Source organism: Crocuta crocuta, unplaced genomic scaffold (genome assembly GCF_008692635.1).
Source record: "Crocuta crocuta isolate KB4526 unplaced genomic scaffold, BGI_CrCroc_1.0 scaffold647, whole genome shotgun sequence".
Classification (NCBI taxonomy): domain Eukaryota; kingdom Metazoa; phylum Chordata; class Mammalia; order Carnivora; family Hyaenidae; genus Crocuta; species Crocuta crocuta.
The window spans coordinates 418,846-435,280 of NW_027531286.1; the positions used below are offsets into that span (position 1 = coordinate 418,846).

A 16,435-nucleotide genomic window follows, 5' to 3' on the forward strand; every position below is an offset into this window, starting at 1 on the left:
TTTTCCCCCTCCCCCCGGCAGTGGCGGTTGGTCGCGCGCCGTCGTCTCTTTCCCGCCCCCTCTGCTAACGAGCGGGCTCCAGACCCTCTGGGATTGGCTGCGCCTGAGTGCATCTTCTTTCAGCTTCTATGATTGGCTGCAGGACGCGCGGGATGCGGGCCCCGATTGGCTGGGTCAGGGCGCCTGCGCGGCGGGGTTCTCGGTCGCCAGCCATTCCTGGGGAGGACTGCCGGCCGGTCGGACGTCTCGCCTGTCGCTAGAGGAGAGGTCCCGGCTCCCCGGGAAGGCGGCTGCGGCGGCAAAATGAAGATATTCGTGGGAAACGTCGATGGGGCAGATACAACGCCAGAGGAGCTAGCAGCCCTCTTCGCGCCCTACGGCACGGTCATGAGCTGCGCCGTCATGAAACAGTTCGCCTTCGTGCACATGCGCGAGAATGCAGGCGCGCTGCGCGCCATCGAGGCCCTGCACGGCCACGAGCTGCGGCCGGGGCGCGCGCTCGTGGTGGAGATGTCGCGCCCACGGCCTCTTAACACTTGGAAGATTTTCGTGGGCAATGTGTCGGCTGCATGCACGAGCCAGGAATTGCGCAGCCTTTTCGAGCGCCGCGGACGCGTCATCGAGTGTGACGTGGTGAAAGGTAACGCGGAGGCGCGCGGGGGCGGGGGAGCGGGAGCGGGCGCGCTCTGGGCACTCTGCTTGTTAGCCACGCCCCTTTCCCGGGGGTCGGTCACCGCGCGGTTGGGGAGGGTGGGGAAGTCGCGGGATCGAGGCCGGAGGTGTTGGGGGCGCGATGGGTAGAGCCACCCTCCTTCCCTGCCGTCCAGACGCCATTCTCCAGATGGGAGGAAGTGGCTCTGGGTGGGTTCGGCGGCCACTGTGAGCCGAGCTACGGGGCCGGGGACGCGCCTGCGAGACTTGCGAATATACCGGGGGCGCGCCTTCCACTGGTCTCCTGGGCCTGGCACCGAGCGGAAATTGGGAAGTGACGGGCACAAGCCGGATCATGGAGCGGGGAAGATTTCGCCACTTCCCCACTTCCTCTCCAGACGTCGGTCAGAGCAAGGGAAGAGGGAAAAGGTGGGGGCTGACGCCCCAGGGCCACCCTCGTGTTCCCTGCCGATGAATGCTCCCGAGCGGAAGGTAACGGGGCCCTTGGACGTTTCTTGGGCTGGGATCTTTTAGCATTGTGTGGCGTGGGTCTACTCATGGGTATAGTTACTCGTGGGTACAGGAGGGGCCCCTTCTGAACCACTTTGGCCTTTCAATATTGTTAAGTGGGTTAGGCGTGGCAACGCTGTTTTCCAAGTCCCCCAAACTTGGGGTTTTTTTCTTGGGCTCGATTTTATATATATAAACTGAAAACCCCGGCCTTTTGAATGGGGAAGGAGGCTTGTTTTATGAAGGCCTCTTAAGCCTTTACTTGCCAAGCCCCATGCCCTCAGGGCAGTGTTCTCTTAATAGCTTGGTGATTTTGCAAGGGGGCATATACTCTGGCTGAGGGGGGTCGTGGAGAGGGGTGTGTGAGAGGTCTTCGTTAATCATTGGCTATCGGCTTTGCTGGAGTAGTCTAATTCTTAGGACAGATCCCTAGTTTGCCTTTTCTTTGAGAAAAATGTTATCATTGTAATTTAGGCCCGTCTAACTTTTTGGGACCCCGTTGACTTTTTTTTTGTAGTCTAGGTTCCTATCCTGTAAGTTCTTTTTCTTTTATGTTGGCAAGGTTTGGTGGGACCGTCCTTGTGTATGTGGCCAGTCTCTGTTCCTCTCGTGAACAGATGAGAATTAACTTTGCCCTGCCATCTTCAAGGATGCAACCTGGGGGTGTATCTGATGCCCCTACTCCTGGTGTTGGATTTGTACCGACCCACACTCTGTGAAAAGTTTTGGGGATAGGAACTAAATGGGTGCAGGTGCTTACTTCCACCAAGACACTTCATTTGCTGTCCTAATAAGGCATATTTTTGGGGTCATTCCTTGTCCTTTCTGCAGCCGGGGAGGTGTAAAGGGTTGTAGTCTCCACTACTAGGAGCAGTTCCTTGTTCTGCATTAATATTGCATTCTATTTTCCTCAACTCAGGTTATGCCAGTCCACGACTCTCCGGAATCGGGCTTTCCTGCTGGGTGCTCTAAGGCAGGCTGTATGGTGCATTGATTTTTGCTTTGTTTAGAGTTAAAGAGTAGGAAGGACTCCAGATTGGGCACCTGACCAGGAAACCAAAGGGGGTACATGACTCCTTATGACAGTGCTGTGTTTAATTCACCTACCACATATCTTTTGTGGTTCTTAGGCAAGGTGGCTACTAGACTGGGAATTTAGAAACTAACATCTGAGGGGGACAGCCTCCATGGTACTCTGGTCAAGAAGCTTGCTCTCAGGTGGTAGAGGAAACTAAAAGTTTGCCTGGATTCTCTCTGGACTAATACCAAGTGACAGTGGCTGGGAGGGTGAAATGTATAACTGCATGTGGTTTTTAGAACTCCTGGCTGACTTTGTGAGAGTGAAAGTTTTGTCTATTTTGTCCTTTTGTGAACATGTGTTAACATCCTCAGGGAGTAGTGGTTAGCTGTTATTTGTGGTTACCCTGGTAAGTAACAGAGCACTTTGATGTAAGAGACACTGAGAAAGATTTGACTGTCTTGTTCTCCACTGGTGCTTTTCTATCTCTCTGGGGTGAAGGAAAGTGAGGCTTTCAAGTTGGGAATGTAGCAGAAGAAACTGGCTCTGGGCTCCAAAAATACTCATTTCTTGCGTTGGGAATGGGCATTCGATGATTGAGGCCTCTGGTGTTGGCTGTCAGGTCTTTGAAAAGCACAGAAGCTTGGGGTTGTATAGGACAACCAGTTGTGTTTTATTTCACAAGGGAAAAACATCGTTGCTTGGTTACCCCTGAAGCTTCTATATGATTTGATGTATGAAGCAAAGGTCTCCATAGCAACAGTGGGTTGTAATCAGTCTCCACAGCTACATTTTTGTTGGGTGTTCAAAGATGAAGTATGAGAATTACTGACAGCTTTAGGAACCATTTAGGCTTCCGGAGGTCTGAAAGGCAGAAGAGGAAACTGTTTCCTTTGGTTTTTGTTTCTGTTTTTGTTTTTTGTGGGTGGCCATTTTTTCCTCCTATACACAAATCTGTAGTTTAAAGTTAGAGGTGTTTACTCTTCTCAGATAGAAAAATTCATTTTTCTGCCGAAATCAAGAGATGGATGATGCTTGACTGAGCCACTGAGGCGCCTTTCTGGATTCTCTTAACTTTGTTGCTAGAGGAATTGTGATGCCACTAGACCAATAGGTGATCTCTGTAAAACATTGCTTGCTCTAGTGCCTTTAAGTGCAGTGGATTTCCTTTACAGGTTACTGTTTCTTGAACTAGCTGTCTAGGCAGAGTTCTTTAGGTTTCTGGTTTTTCATCTCCTCGGAGTAATTGAGTACCTGGGTATCTTTGATAGGGTTAGGTGTTGATTTTGGCTTTTGGCTGACATGATTGAATCAGCTGGACCACCAAGTCACATTTCTCTTTAATGTCAGGATTAGGAGCATTTTGATGTGAATTGGTTATAATTGTATCTGAGGGCTTTTTAAAAAATCAATTCTAGAACTCATCTGAGCGGTAAATTGTACATGTGAAATCTTAGTTTTCAAATTTCAACTTGGTTGGTTTCTTAATAAAACCTAGCTAAGTAGGGAGTAGACAGTGGGATGTCCTCTTCTAAACCCTTTGAAGTATTTTGTTGTTGTTGGGTGTTTTTTTCCTAGTTTGTTCTGGTCTCAGGAATTTGTGGATAGGTTAGGCAGGATTATAATATCATTTGTTAATATTCTCTCACATTGCCTGGAGGTTTTTTTCCATTTCCCTTAATCTGCCTACAAGCTCCCATTTTCTGTTTGCCATTGTATTCTCTGGAGGGTCAGGTCAGCCTCTGCTTTTAAAGAGATCACTGACCACCAGTATCTATTTTTAGCTCCCTCTACCCAAAGTGGAGGTGAGAGATCATAAGACAGTTCTAGTACTCTGTGACTAGGCCGAAAGGAACACTTTTTTGCCTTAATTGGTAGGTAAGGAATCAGGTTTTAACCATGCGTGTGTGAGGACTGAGAGTTGTGATAGCTGATTTTGTTTTTTTAGTCCTCTCTGGCAGGTTCCAAGTTTGCATGTATAAATGGTATGGTAGCTTTTGCTTTTTATTATTAGAGATAAAAGATAATATTCTGTAGGGAGCGAAGCATATGGTTATTCCTAAGCCTGAATGATTATCATAATTCTTACTCGTTATATGGCTATTTATATTTTACGAGACGTTTTTATGTTATTTGAATCTCCTAAATTGGAGGTGGGTAGGACAGATTTACCAAGTCAGTGATATCTGGATTTATAATTGAGGCTCTTAAGTGCCTAACCTAGGATTCCTTGTGCATACCATACTTCTGATTTATGCCTGTTGATTATATTTTTAGTTTCATTTCTATGAGAGGCAGATTGGTGGCATTGCTTCACAAGGAGAAAAATGACTTGCTTTCTGGGAGCAGCCAGAGAGGAGCATCCCAGTATGAATCTAGAAGTTAGGATACTTGTTTAGAGGTCCTTCAAAAGGATTTGTTATCTGAGAAATGGAACCTAGTGATTTCATCCAGGTAGTTCTTCATTTCCTAAATTGATGTGAGATGGGGTCCTGGTACTTGGTACTTAGGTAGCCATGGATCCAGATGGGTTTAAGTGCATGGCCTTATTTTCTATGAGCATGATTTTGTCAGTGTGTTTCAGATTTTACTTGTACTATTGTGGTGTGTGATTTTGGACATGAATAAGAATTCTTCCCACTTCCCTTTCTAAAATTTTCTCCTGTGTGGTAGGACTTTGAGATCAACATCCTATCTTAAGCCTATATCACACCACAGCTCATTCAAATCCTGAGTGAGGACTTCAGGGGTAGCCAGCTTAGCAGAGCCTGCAAGCTGCACTAATTTAGCTTCTCACCATGAAGCTAAGAAACCAGATCTTTCCTGTAAACAGTTTGCTCTATGCTCAAGGGGGTAAGGTATATATCTGTACCTTGAAGAGGAACCAGTAGAGGATATAATGTAGCCTGGGGGATGGAGGCTTGGGCCTGATCTCAGCTAAGAGGCTCGGTTTCCATTCCCTCACCTCATAGGCTTACATGAGTTCCAGCTTCTTTTTAAATTTCTTATCATGTTAATATGGTCTTGTTTTATACATTGACTTCTCAGGGACAGACTGGTGTAGTGAAAGGGCGTGGAAGAGCTGGGATTCTGTTGCTGGCTGTAAGACATTTTGATTAATGGCAAGCCATATAAATTCTCTAAGCACGTTTGCCTACCTATAAGATGGAGATAATGACCCTTTGCTCTGCCTGACTCACAGGATTGTGAAGTCCAAATGAAGGTCTGTGCATGGAAGTACTTTGAGAATGGAAGTACTCTGAAAAAAAAAAAGGAGAGTACATTGGAGAAATTTAGTGAACTGTGCATTGCAGTCTAATTTTTTTTTTTTTTTAATTTAATTGGACCCTGGGCTGAGATTTGGGTCATGCCAAGACATTAGTGGTCATTTCCAGTATTTCAGAGTTAAGCTGCAAAGGGAGTAGTAGTGCTTGGTGATCTTGGGTTAGAGAATGCTAAATAATTGAGTGATCCAGGAACCCTTTCTGTGTTTTGTCTGGTGGTTTACACTTACAAGAGCTGTGAAGATTTTTATCCTGTGTTGCACTTCATCTTTGCTCTTTCTTCTCTCACCAGAGAGTTGAGTGATGTGAAAGAGAGAAAGGGGAGAATAGGGAGAACACGTAGGGAAAGGTGACTGCTTGAGACAGAAGCTTTGTTATGTGGGAACCATGTTTTATGACCTACTCCTGGAGAGGAAGGTTTGGAGGCCTGGAGGTAGCTGGCAACAGCTGGGTGCTGTTGTGTGTCCGGTTTGGGACCCATCAGGTAGCATGCCCTGCCCCCCTAATTGCTAACCCTCTGTCTGCTGCTTTATCAGACTACGCGTTTGTTCACATGGAGAAGGAAGCAGATGCCAAAGCCGCCATCGCGCAGCTCAACGGCAAAGAAGTGAAGGGCAAGCGCATCAACGTGGAACTCTCAACCAAGGGTCAGAAGAAGGGGCCTGGCCTGGCTATCCAGTCTGGGGACAAGACCAAGAAACCAGGGGCTGGGGATACGGCATTCCCTGGAACTGGTGGCTTCTCTGCCACCTTCGACTACCAGCAGGCTTTTGGCAACAGCACTGGTGGCTTTGATGGGCAAGCCCGTCAGCCCACACCACCCTTCTTTGGTCGCGACCGCAGCCCCCTGCGCCGTTCACCTCCCCGAGCCTCCTATGTGGCTCCTCTGACGGCCCAGCCAGCCACCTACCGGGCCCAGCCCTCAGTGTCGCTGGGAGCTGCCTACAGGGCCCAGCCTTCTGCCTCTTTGGGTGTCGGCTATCGGACTCAGCCCATGACAGCCCAGGCAGCCTCTTATCGCGCTCAGCCCTCTGTCTCCCTTGGGGCCCCATACAGGGGCCAGCTGGCTAGCCCTAGCTCCCAGTCTGCCGCAGCTTCCTCGCTTGGCCCGTATGGTGGAGCTCAGCCCTCGGCCTCGGCCCTCTCCTCCTATGGGGGTCAGCCAGCTGCGGCTTCCTCGCTCAACTCCTATGGGGCTCAGGGTTCCTCCCTTGCCTCCTATGGTAACCAGCCATCCTCTTATGGCGCGCAGGCTGCCTCCTCCTATGGGGTTCGTGCGGCTGCCTCCTCCTACAACACCCAGGGAGCAGCTTCCTCCCTAGGCTCCTATGGGGCCCAGGCAGCCTCCTATGGGGCCCAGTCTGCAGCCTCTTCACTTGCTTATGGGGCCCAGGCAGCTTCTTACAATGCCCAGCCCTCGGCCTCTTATAATGCCCAGTCTGCCCCATATGCTGCACAGCAGGCTGCTTCCTACTCTTCCCAGCCGGCTGCCTATGTGGCACAGCCAGCTACAGCTGCTGCCTATGCCAGTCAACCAGCTGCCTACGCTGCACAAGCCGCTACCCCAATGGCTGGCTCCTATGGGGCCCAGCCGGTTGTTCAGACCCAGCTGAATAGTTATGGGGCTCAAGCATCAATGGGCCTGTCAGGCTCCTATGGGGCTCAGTCAGCTGCTGCGGCCACTGGCTCCTATGGTGCTGCAGCTGCCTACGGGGCCCAGCCGTCTGCCACCTTGGCAGCTCCGTACCGCACTCAGTCGTCAGCCTCATTGGCTGCTTCCTATGCTGCCCAGCAGCATCCCCAGGCTGCTGCCTCCTACCGTGGCCAGCCGGGCAATGCCTACGATGGGGCAGGTCAGCCGTCTGCAGCCTACCTGTCCATGTCCCAGGGGGCCGTTGCCAACGCCAACAGCACCCCGCCGCCCTATGAGCGTACCCGCCTCTCCCCACCCCGGGCCAGCTACGACGATCCCTACAAAAAGGCTGTCGCCATGTCGAAAAGGTACTGTATGCCCCCCCGCCTCTGCCCCCAGCTGGGGCTTAGGGCAAGGGGCTGAGGTTGGCATGGGAGGGAAACTGGAGCCATTGGCCCCTCCTTTGGTTTTCTCTCATCTGCTCCCATGGGGTGTCCAAAGGGCAAGGGGGGTGATGTCTGTGAACTTTTTTGATCACCAGGGTTCAGGTAGAGCATTAGTGCTCAGCCTGGGGTGGTACCAGCTAGTCAGGCTGGGAAAAGTGTCACCTGTTTAGGCTACCCCAAGTGCCATTGGAGCTACTGCCTGCGGTTGTGGCCTATGGCCTTTCCCACCGTCTCAAGGATCCTTAAGCCTGTTATGTGGTTGTCCTGGCTTTGGTGGGGTGGGTTTGAAAGAGTAGTCCCTTTGGCACTCACTGGCTGAAGGCAAGGTGTATACGAGGTGCGTCCACTCTTTGGGGAGTTGGGGACCTTGCTTTCGTCCGCCGTTCTGTTGATAAACAACCAAGGACTTTCTGTGTAGGGCCCAGGGTGGGGATAGTTTGTTTGTGGTTTGGGAATGTAGACCAAAATCTACCTTGGCCAGTTGAGAAGGGAGGGCTTCAGTGGTGGGCTTGGTTTCCCACTGGTTGAACCAGGCTTGATTTCTTGCCCTGGATAGGGTGATGAGCCTTCTGACAAAATCTTGTTTGTTGGAGACCAATCTGATCACACCCTCCCTATCCCCATTGGCATCTCCCCCATGCCCACCTGGAGCCCTCCCCTCAATTGTCTCATTCACCAACTGTCTTCTTCTCTCGACTAGGTATGGTTCCGACCGGCGTTTAGCCGAGCTCTCTGATTACCGCCGTTTATCAGAGTCGCAGCTTTCGTTCCGCCGCTCGCCGACAAAGTCCTCGCTGGATTACCGTCGCCTGCCCGATGCCCATTCCGATTACGCACGCTATTCGGGCTCCTATAATGATTACCTGCGGGCAGCTCAGATGCACTCTGGCTACCAGCGCCGCATGTAGGGCCATCCTGGCATGGGGCACCACAGGGAGGGAAGGAGAGGAGAGGTGGGGTAGGGTGCAGGCCCAGGTTATAACCACTGGCCCATACCTCTCCCGTTTGCGGTTTTTCATCCCCTCGACCCTGTGGGCCTTCCCCAGGAGATGATCCTTTTGAGTGTTCGGCAGTAACCTACTTTGTTCCTTCGCCTCAGCAGCAAATCTTGCTACTGGCTCTAGATCTGCGGTTTCCCCTCTCCCCTGCCTCCCATCTCCCCAGGATGGGAGTTTCTTTTATGTTTTTATTTTTTCCTGGCTCCCTTTTATTTTTGTGCGCGATATTTAAGGTCGTCTGGATGGGGAAGCAACCTGCAACTGAGGTCGGCGGCGCCTTTTTCTTTTTAGATGTGAGGGAGGCCAGGAAAGGGTTAGCTTAACCATTTCCTGTGCGCCAGTGTGCCAGCAGTCCAGGGGGCCCTGACTTTGTCCCAGTATAGACTGTGTTGAGACTGAGTTCCTGTTGGGACAGTCGGTCGGTATATGTCCAAATCCCTACTGACCCCCTGATGTTCTAGCTGATGCTGAGTGGCACAGTCCCACATCCCCATCTCCCCAAGTAGGTGGTGTTAGAAAACCTTAATTTTTTTTCCCTTTTGTATGGACTACAAATAAAACTTGGGGCAATTTGCAGTTTGGAAACCTGGTTGTCATTGTCTTGATTGCACTCAGTTTCAGAGGAGCCAGTTTGACATCCAGGAAGACATGACAGCTAAAGGAAAGGCAGCTGGAGAACCCAGGACAGATGAGGAAAGGGGTTTGAATGTGGGAATTAGTGATTTCCCTGCTGCCCAGAGGGATTTAGGTCATCGTCGTCCTGTTCGTCTGCTGTCTTTAGGACTGGAGAGTCCAGACCAAGTTGCTTGGACTTCCTCAGCCCTTAAGTTTAATTGATCACACCAAAATGCAGTAAATTTATTTGCCCATTTCCCCCTGACTTCTCTCCAGTTCGGAAGCAACCTATGCTCCAAGCAGGATGGTTCTGGGGTATGGTTTCTCAAGTGAGAAGTGGGGAAATGGACTGCTTTGGTGCTTATAAGGCTAGTGGATCCTTCAGGCACTGGGCTTGAGTGAGTGCTGGAGCTGGGACCTGGAAAGGAGCCAGTAGTGGGGGTAGGGTGGTGTGGTGGTGTCAGTGTCTGGTACTTCCCTGTGGTGGGGAGAGGAGGAGTCGGCCGATGGGAAGCAGGTACGGGGGATATGGCCGTAGAGCTGGTATTTCGCATGTTGAACATCACCATGGAGCGTCCTTCCTGCGTCCTGCCAACTTCTGCCATCGGTCCCGAGACTCACTTCCCGTCTCCCATTTGTTAGGGTTTCCAGATGTTTTCTTCCTGGGTTTATATTCGAAGGTGTCCTCACAGATTGGGAAAGGGGTGAGGTACAAGCATAACCCAAGTAGGGATGCTGGGATAGAGTGAGAAATGGAAGATTCTTTTCTGTATTTTTATTCTGGGACTGGTGGGTTGAGCGGACCGGGGCGGGGGGGGCGCAGGGACAGTTCCAGCCAGGGACAAAGTGGAGGCTTGGGTTCACTAATAAATGAGTGAACAGAAGACTGATTGGGTAGGAACCTACTGCTGTTCCTTTGGGAAAGGGAGCTTTAGATATTTGATTTGGGAGCATTTTGGGGCAAGATGATTCTGGGGAATTGTGTGTGTCAAATCAAGTGGAATTCAGGTGGGTTCTTTTCTGCTTTTCTCACCGGCTTCTTGGGGAACTTGGCTTGTAACGTAGTAATTTGCCCCAGATATTCCCTTCCCTCTGCCCGGTGGGCAAAAAAGCATATGATCTTTACAAGAATGAGCTCTTGTGGATGCTAACGGGTAATTCTGGGGGTGCTGGGGCCATAGCTCTTTCCTTGCTTCTCTTTCTGCTCACTGCTTTACCTCCAGGTGCTTTGCTGCTCCTTTTCATTTCTTTGCAGGACTGGGTGGGGGGAGTTTGATAGGTTTCTTGTCACTTCTGCAGGGAGGGTGGGGTGATCTGAGGACCAAGCTAACAAACTTAGGTCTGGTTATTACTCTGGAAAATAGAGGGGTTGGTTGATTACAGGGCTGTGATTGTGGCCTGTGTATTTGTAATATTTGTCATGTGGCTTTATGTCTTCCTTTATCCAGTGAGGGTTCTGCCACTGTTCAATCCTGTGGTTCCTGTGAAAAACAGCTTTATGTGCTTTGGGGCCAGTGTTGATGTTCTTTATTGCAGCCCAAGTTCTTCAGAGTGACCTGGCCTAGATGATCACTCTTAATTGCCTATCATCTTTAGGTCCTGATGCCCTTGCTGCTCTCAAGCTTTTCGTTGTTTAAAGCAGAAGAGGTTACAAAGCTAAATCATTTGTCATTCTCTTCTTTCTTGCAGATTGTTTTAAAATTTCCTTCTTTCTCTTTTATTTAAATTATGCCTCCTGTGTTAATCCTGTAGCCCGCTCCTCATACTTGCTTTTTGTGGATTTCTGAGTTCTTGGGTCCTATAACTTGGAGATGGTGGGGTTGAGTGAATGGGAAGACAGATATTTAATGTGTGTTTTGGGATAAGAGAGTGGGGAATATGGACTCCCAGATTTTGCACTTCTGCATCTATCACCTCTACAACTTGGCCTTCATTGGAGAAGTTAAAGATGGTTTATTCCTGGAACGAGACTACATAGAGGCTTCTAGCCTTGTCAGCCTGTTCTCTTCTGAGGTTTGGACCTTGTTTCACATTCTGTCTGGGGTATGCCTGGGGCTCCATCCCTTCTGGTGGAGGTAATGGAAGTATCACTCAGTGGTCACCCTCCGGGTAGGCTGCTTTTCTAGTCCTGCCCATCAGTTAAGCTCTGCCAAGGTCTGTGGACAGACTGGTGGCTTGCCAGTCATTTTGTCCTATCAAGCCAAGTAAGCTGACCCTAATAGGGGATGACTTGGGTTGTAATGAAAATAATTTCCTAGATTTATGGACTAGTAGGATATGTTATCAAAGTTTGGGCAATAGAAAAGATAAGATTAAAGCAAGTGAAAAATTTATATTCACCCATAGTTACCTTAAGAGAGATCATAAAGGGTAGAATCAAGTTTTCCAGGTGGGGGAGTTCTTAAAGTTATTTCAAGTGTAGCTCTAAATCATGAAATACTATGTCTGTCTGTAGTGCCGGAAATACAGTATTAAGTAGCTGAGCCCTTGCTCTGACCTCGAGTTTATAATATGGGGAGGCAGAACCTACCTCCGTGAACTAGTTACGGTTACTAAGCAATGCTAGGGTAGTGGAAGGTAAGGAAGGGGCAGTTTCCACTAGTTAAAATGTTCTGGAGATGGGATTTGTTTGATTGGAAAATTGATTTGGCACAGAATGACTAAGGGTGTTGGCTTTAAAATCAGATTTCCTGAGTTTGAATCGTGTTTCTATCACTTAGTTGTATGATCTTGGACCTGTCAGGAACTCTGCCTTAGGCTTTTCATCTATAAAATGGAGATAATAGCTAACATTGAACACCTGCCTAAGCACTGTTAAAAGTGCTTTTCATACAGTAACTTCATTTGATCGTCATTGCAACCCAAATGCCATTATTTCTAAACCTGTTTTGTAAATGGAGAAGTTGAGGCTGTAGGTTAGTTAATTAAAAAAAAATTCATTTTGGGGGAGAGCACAATTGGGGGAGGGGCAGAGAGGAGGAAAGAGGATGGGAAGCAGGCTCTGTGCCAACAGGCTGACAGCGAGCCCGATGTGGGGCTCAAATTCATGAGCTGAGGCTCAAAATCATGAACTGGGAGATCATGACTTGAGCTGAAGTCTGACGCTCAACCAACTGAGCTACCCTGGGACCCCTTACGAAACTTTTCTTAGGATCACATCGTTCGAAAACAGTAGATAAGGAATTGAGTCATTTTTAATTGAACTGTCCAGGACTTTGCTTGTAATCGTTACAATACCATGGAAGCATCACATGAGAACATGTGACAAGTGTGGGGCGTCATGTATAGTCACTGATTATTGTTTATTTTATTTTTGGGAGAGAGAAAGAGTGCGAGTGGGGGAGGGACAGAGAGCGAGACACAGAATCCGAAGCAGGCTCCAGGCTTTGAGCTGTCAGCACAGAGCCTGGGGCTCGAACTCACCAACTGCGAGATCATGACCTGAGCCAAAGTCAGACGCTTAACCGACTGAGCCACCCAGGCGCCCCCAGACACTGATTATTAAATGCTAGCTGTCTCATAGACCTGAGTTAGGACATTCTGGGGAGAATGGGGTGGCCTGGTGGAGCTGTCTCACAGCTGAGCAAAGGACTGTGGATGTAGGTGTGAGTGCAGTACATATGAGCAATAGTGAAGCAGTGGATTTTTTAAATGAGTGATACCTAGGAGTGAAGTAGGCCACGGATCACACCAGTTTTTGTCACCTCCAGTCTCAGACAACACTGTTCAGTGTCCTGGGATCAGATTCTCCTTGGGTATGGAAAAGAAAGGTAAGCGGTAGGGAACCTGCAAAGACAGTAAAGGGAGGCTAAGAGTGTAGCTGCCAGTGGGATTGGAGGCTTAAGAAGCTTGCTTGACTGGCTGAGTGCAGGAAGGCCAGTTTGAATATTCTTGGAGAATACTTCTTTTTAATTTGAGCTTTTATTAAACCAGTAACTCATTTCTGGACAGGAGCCAGAGATATTAACATGTATAAATTTTATGCACCCCTAAAGGTGTGAAAGTGATGTGTTTATTTACATTTGAATGTTTTTCATGGACACCAGTGTTTCCCCCCTATGTTTGGATTTGTCCCTCCTTTCCCTTTCAAGAGTCCAGGCTCCAAGCACTTTTGTCTTTTCAAAATCTGCAGTCAGAGTGTATATTTATGCTTGGTTATGACAGATACCCGATTTCTAGATGACTTTTTGAACAAGTCACTTTACCTTTGAGGTGCTTAGTAACCTGATCAGCCAATTAAGAAATCACCAAGATATGGAAACCAACTTGACAATACATGGTGTAAAAAAAAAGAAAAAAATCACCAAGAGGTATTTACAGTGTTCTGGACAAGGTGCTTTAAAAATATATATATACTTTTTTTCTTTTGAGAGAGAGAACGAGAGTGCAGGACGGCCAGACAGAAGGAGAGAAAGAATCCTAAGCAGGCTCTGCACTGCCTGCGAGGAGCCCGACACAGGGCCTGATCCAACAAACCGTGAGATCATGGCCTGAGCCAAAGCCAAGAGTCAGGTGCTTAACCTCAGACTGAGCCACCCAGGTGCCTGTGGACAAGGTGCTTTTAAAATACTGCATTCAATCCTATTTTGCGTAGTTGGGGTGGTAGAAGATTTGGAACATAGGTCTTTAATTTATAAACCTTAAGTGGTGAATATTAAGCTCCTTTAGTAGAGTTGGATAGGTGAACATCAGTGTGGAGACAGCTGAACCACAAATACGATCTTTCTGCCTAAAGCTTTGTTTTGCAGCTTTTGTCAAGCTGGTAGTCCTGGTGATGAAAAGCTGTAGCATAGGTTACCCCCTGGCTTTTGGGTACATGCTTTTTCTGTTTGAGGGAGACTGGAAAGTATGCTAGGTGTTAAGAATCAAGTGCTTGTTTTTAGACTCAAATGTTTGTTTTTAGGACTAAGTGTCCATGGTCTTAAACTGATATTAACTGAAAATCTCATCATATCTCCTTTGGTTTCCAAGAAGTTAACGGATGCATTCACCCATGTGTTAACTTAGTCAACAAAAATTGAGTGCCTACCATGTTCTAGGCACATTTCTAACACCGGATAGAGTAGGGAAGAAGAAAAGGTCCCTGCCCTTGAACAAGTTATTTGATGGGAGGGTAGGAGGTGGGAGAAAAGAATGGAATGAACAAATAGGATTTCAAGTGGTGGTAAGTATTTGGAAAAATGACATGAAGTCCTGAGATGGAGTTCCAAGGTCGGGTTTTGGAGTAGGAGGATGTCTTTAGATGGAGTGGTCACCCAAGGACCTGGAGAAAGAACATTCTAATCTGAACTTGGAACAGAAAGGCCATTGGGGTGGAGCATAGTGTGTGGGGGGGTGGTGGTGGTGGAGTGGGGGGATGGGAGATGGGGGTTGTTTAAGAGATTGGGAGACTGGCAAGAACCAGAACAGGTAGGGTAAGTGAAATTTTTCCAGTGCAGTGAATTTTAAGAAGAGGGGGGTGATTTAATGTGGTTTATTCAGTTGGATGAGCTTGCAAAATGAAACAACTACAACTCCACCTTAAAGGCTTTTCCTAAGGTAAATCAAGTAATTAGATGGGGGGGGAGGAGGGGTGGTACTGTGGTCTGCAAACTGGCATGGTTTGTGATCCTGAGATTTCTATTCCCAGTCTTCTCTGCGTTGGATCTGGAGAGATTCCTAGTTTTATAGAGCGAGTTGATCTCATCTGCTTTGGTATTTCGGAGGAAAGTTTTATCTCCAGGGCTGTTGGGACACACTGAATTTGGAAGATCAAACTGAAAGGACCTAAGAGGATTTCTATACCAGATGAGTTTCCCTGCCTGCAGTTTCCTACATGATGCTGGCCCCCTCAAAAGGGCGCACACATGCAGCTGACTAACACTTGGTTTTCTTCATCACTGATTATATTGCCTTTACTCAGTATAAGAATCCACAATGAAAGTGGACCAAGATTAGTGTCAACCACATCTGTAAATGTATTATTTTGATGTTTTTAGCTCCTTTGTTCTTCCCACCCTAGAGTAAGTTCTTGACCGGTTTTCCATCATTTGATTCCTCAGTCATGTCAGGTTTTAAAACCCATTTCCATAACTTTGACTCCTTTCTCTTTATGCCCCCCTCCCCTTTGGAGGCTGCTGTGGACTGTCGTGTTATACTCATGTCATCTCCACTCATGATCCCCTTACTCATAGAAAATTCATTGCTTTTATCATGTCTTTTCATCCAGCACCTTCCCACTTCCCGCTTTTAACTCCCTCCTCAAAAGCTGCCTTGCAAAGGGTCATTGCTTGCTCAGTGAGTTGGGGATTATGTGAAGAAGCCAAAGGATGAGAAAGAAAATGTGATGAGGGAGCCAGACGCTCTGGAGAATGCTGTTTTGATTGTATTTTGTTTATAGCTGCATGTGATTAGGCTCTTTCCTCAAAGGTCGGTTCTAGGAGTTTAAACCTACAGCTCTGGCTCATGGCACCCAATAAAATAAAACAAAAAACTTCGCTGCTCCAGTTTTTTTCTCAGGGCGGGGTGGGGGTGTTTTCAATCTACATGGTCACACAAAGAAGCCATTACTTCATCTTGGACACACTCCGGGAGGCTGGTTCCTCGAGGGAACTGGTTTCCTCATTGCCTCCAAGTAACGCAGCCTCCAAGCCGGCTAGCTTGGGGCCGTTATAACCTAATTGAAGCCGCGCCCATTAACTGTCTCCAGAGTTCCTTTCACCACCTATGACAGTAGTTTTGATCTGGGGGGAGGTCCGGGACTCCGAGGGCTACAGGGTGGATTCTTGGGTAAAGGAGGAGTTTGGTTCTTCAGGTGGGGACGCTTCGGTTTTTTTCTTACCTGGCGTTTGGGTCTGCGTAAGCTATCGTTCGTGGCATCCTGGCTGCGAAGGGGTGGTGGTTGGGAGTTTAGAGGGAGGAATTTGGAGGAGGCAAAAGGGGGATATTGTCAGGCTGTGCACGTGTTGATGGCGAAACGTTTCCGAGGCTTCACGAAATTGGCGCCACGAAGCTAAAGACCGCCACACCAGGGCCTTAGCTCGCTCCGCCTAATGGCGGGTCGCTCTCGGGCGGAGCCCACGTTTGTAGTTCCTCCCTCACGCCGACTTCTTACCCAATCAGTGACTTCGGCTTCGCGAGATAGGCGCTCATTGGCATTCGCGTAAGAGCTGAGGGGTTACTGACGTTTCCACCTCTTCCCGGCCTCTCAGGTAATTGGCGTTGGTGGTAACCAATCAGGAGGAGGAGCTACGGGAACGCCTGCTTTTAACTTTACCGAGCAGCCAATCCGGTGGTAGGCT

At 48.4% G+C, this 16,435-nt stretch overlaps 1 protein-coding gene across 3 annotated transcripts; it reads left to right on the top strand.

The window, feature by feature from the left end:
- Window positions 1-213: 213 nt before the first annotated feature.
- RBM14 (RNA binding motif protein 14) lies at window positions 214-16,433 on the top strand. 3 transcript variants are annotated; one of them, XM_077771398.1, is made up of 3 exons: window positions 214-640; window positions 6,000-7,464; window positions 8,243-9,125. In XM_077771398.1, the coding sequence occupies exons 1-3, from the start codon at window positions 304-306 to the stop codon at window positions 8,448-8,450; spliced, it is 2,010 nt and encodes a 669-aa protein (XP_077627524.1). In that variant the 5' UTR covers window positions 214-303; the 3' UTR covers window positions 8,451-9,125. The 3 variants fall into 3 exon arrangements, with proteins under 3 accessions (XP_077627524.1, XP_077627526.1, XP_077627527.1); XM_077771400.1 differs by having other exon boundaries at window positions 6,000-6,110; window positions 8,243-8,352; XM_077771401.1 differs by lacking the exons at window positions 6,000-7,464; window positions 8,243-9,125 and adding an exon at window positions 16,346-16,433.
- Window positions 16,434-16,435: the final 2 nt, after the last annotated feature.

Excerpts from the sequence above, each read along its gene's own strand:
- RBM14 (XM_077771398.1), top strand. The coding sequence starts at position 304 with ATGAAGATATTCGTGGGAAACGTCGATGGGGCAGATACAACGCCAGAG. Across the intron at positions 641-5,999 it reads CGAGTGTGACGTGGTGAAAG|ACTACGCGTTTGTTCACATG; the intron begins GTAACGCGGAGG and ends CTGCTTTATCAG. Across the intron at positions 7,465-8,242 it reads GCTGTCGCCATGTCGAAAAG|GTATGGTTCCGACCGGCGTT; the intron begins GTACTGTATGCC and ends TCTCTCGACTAG.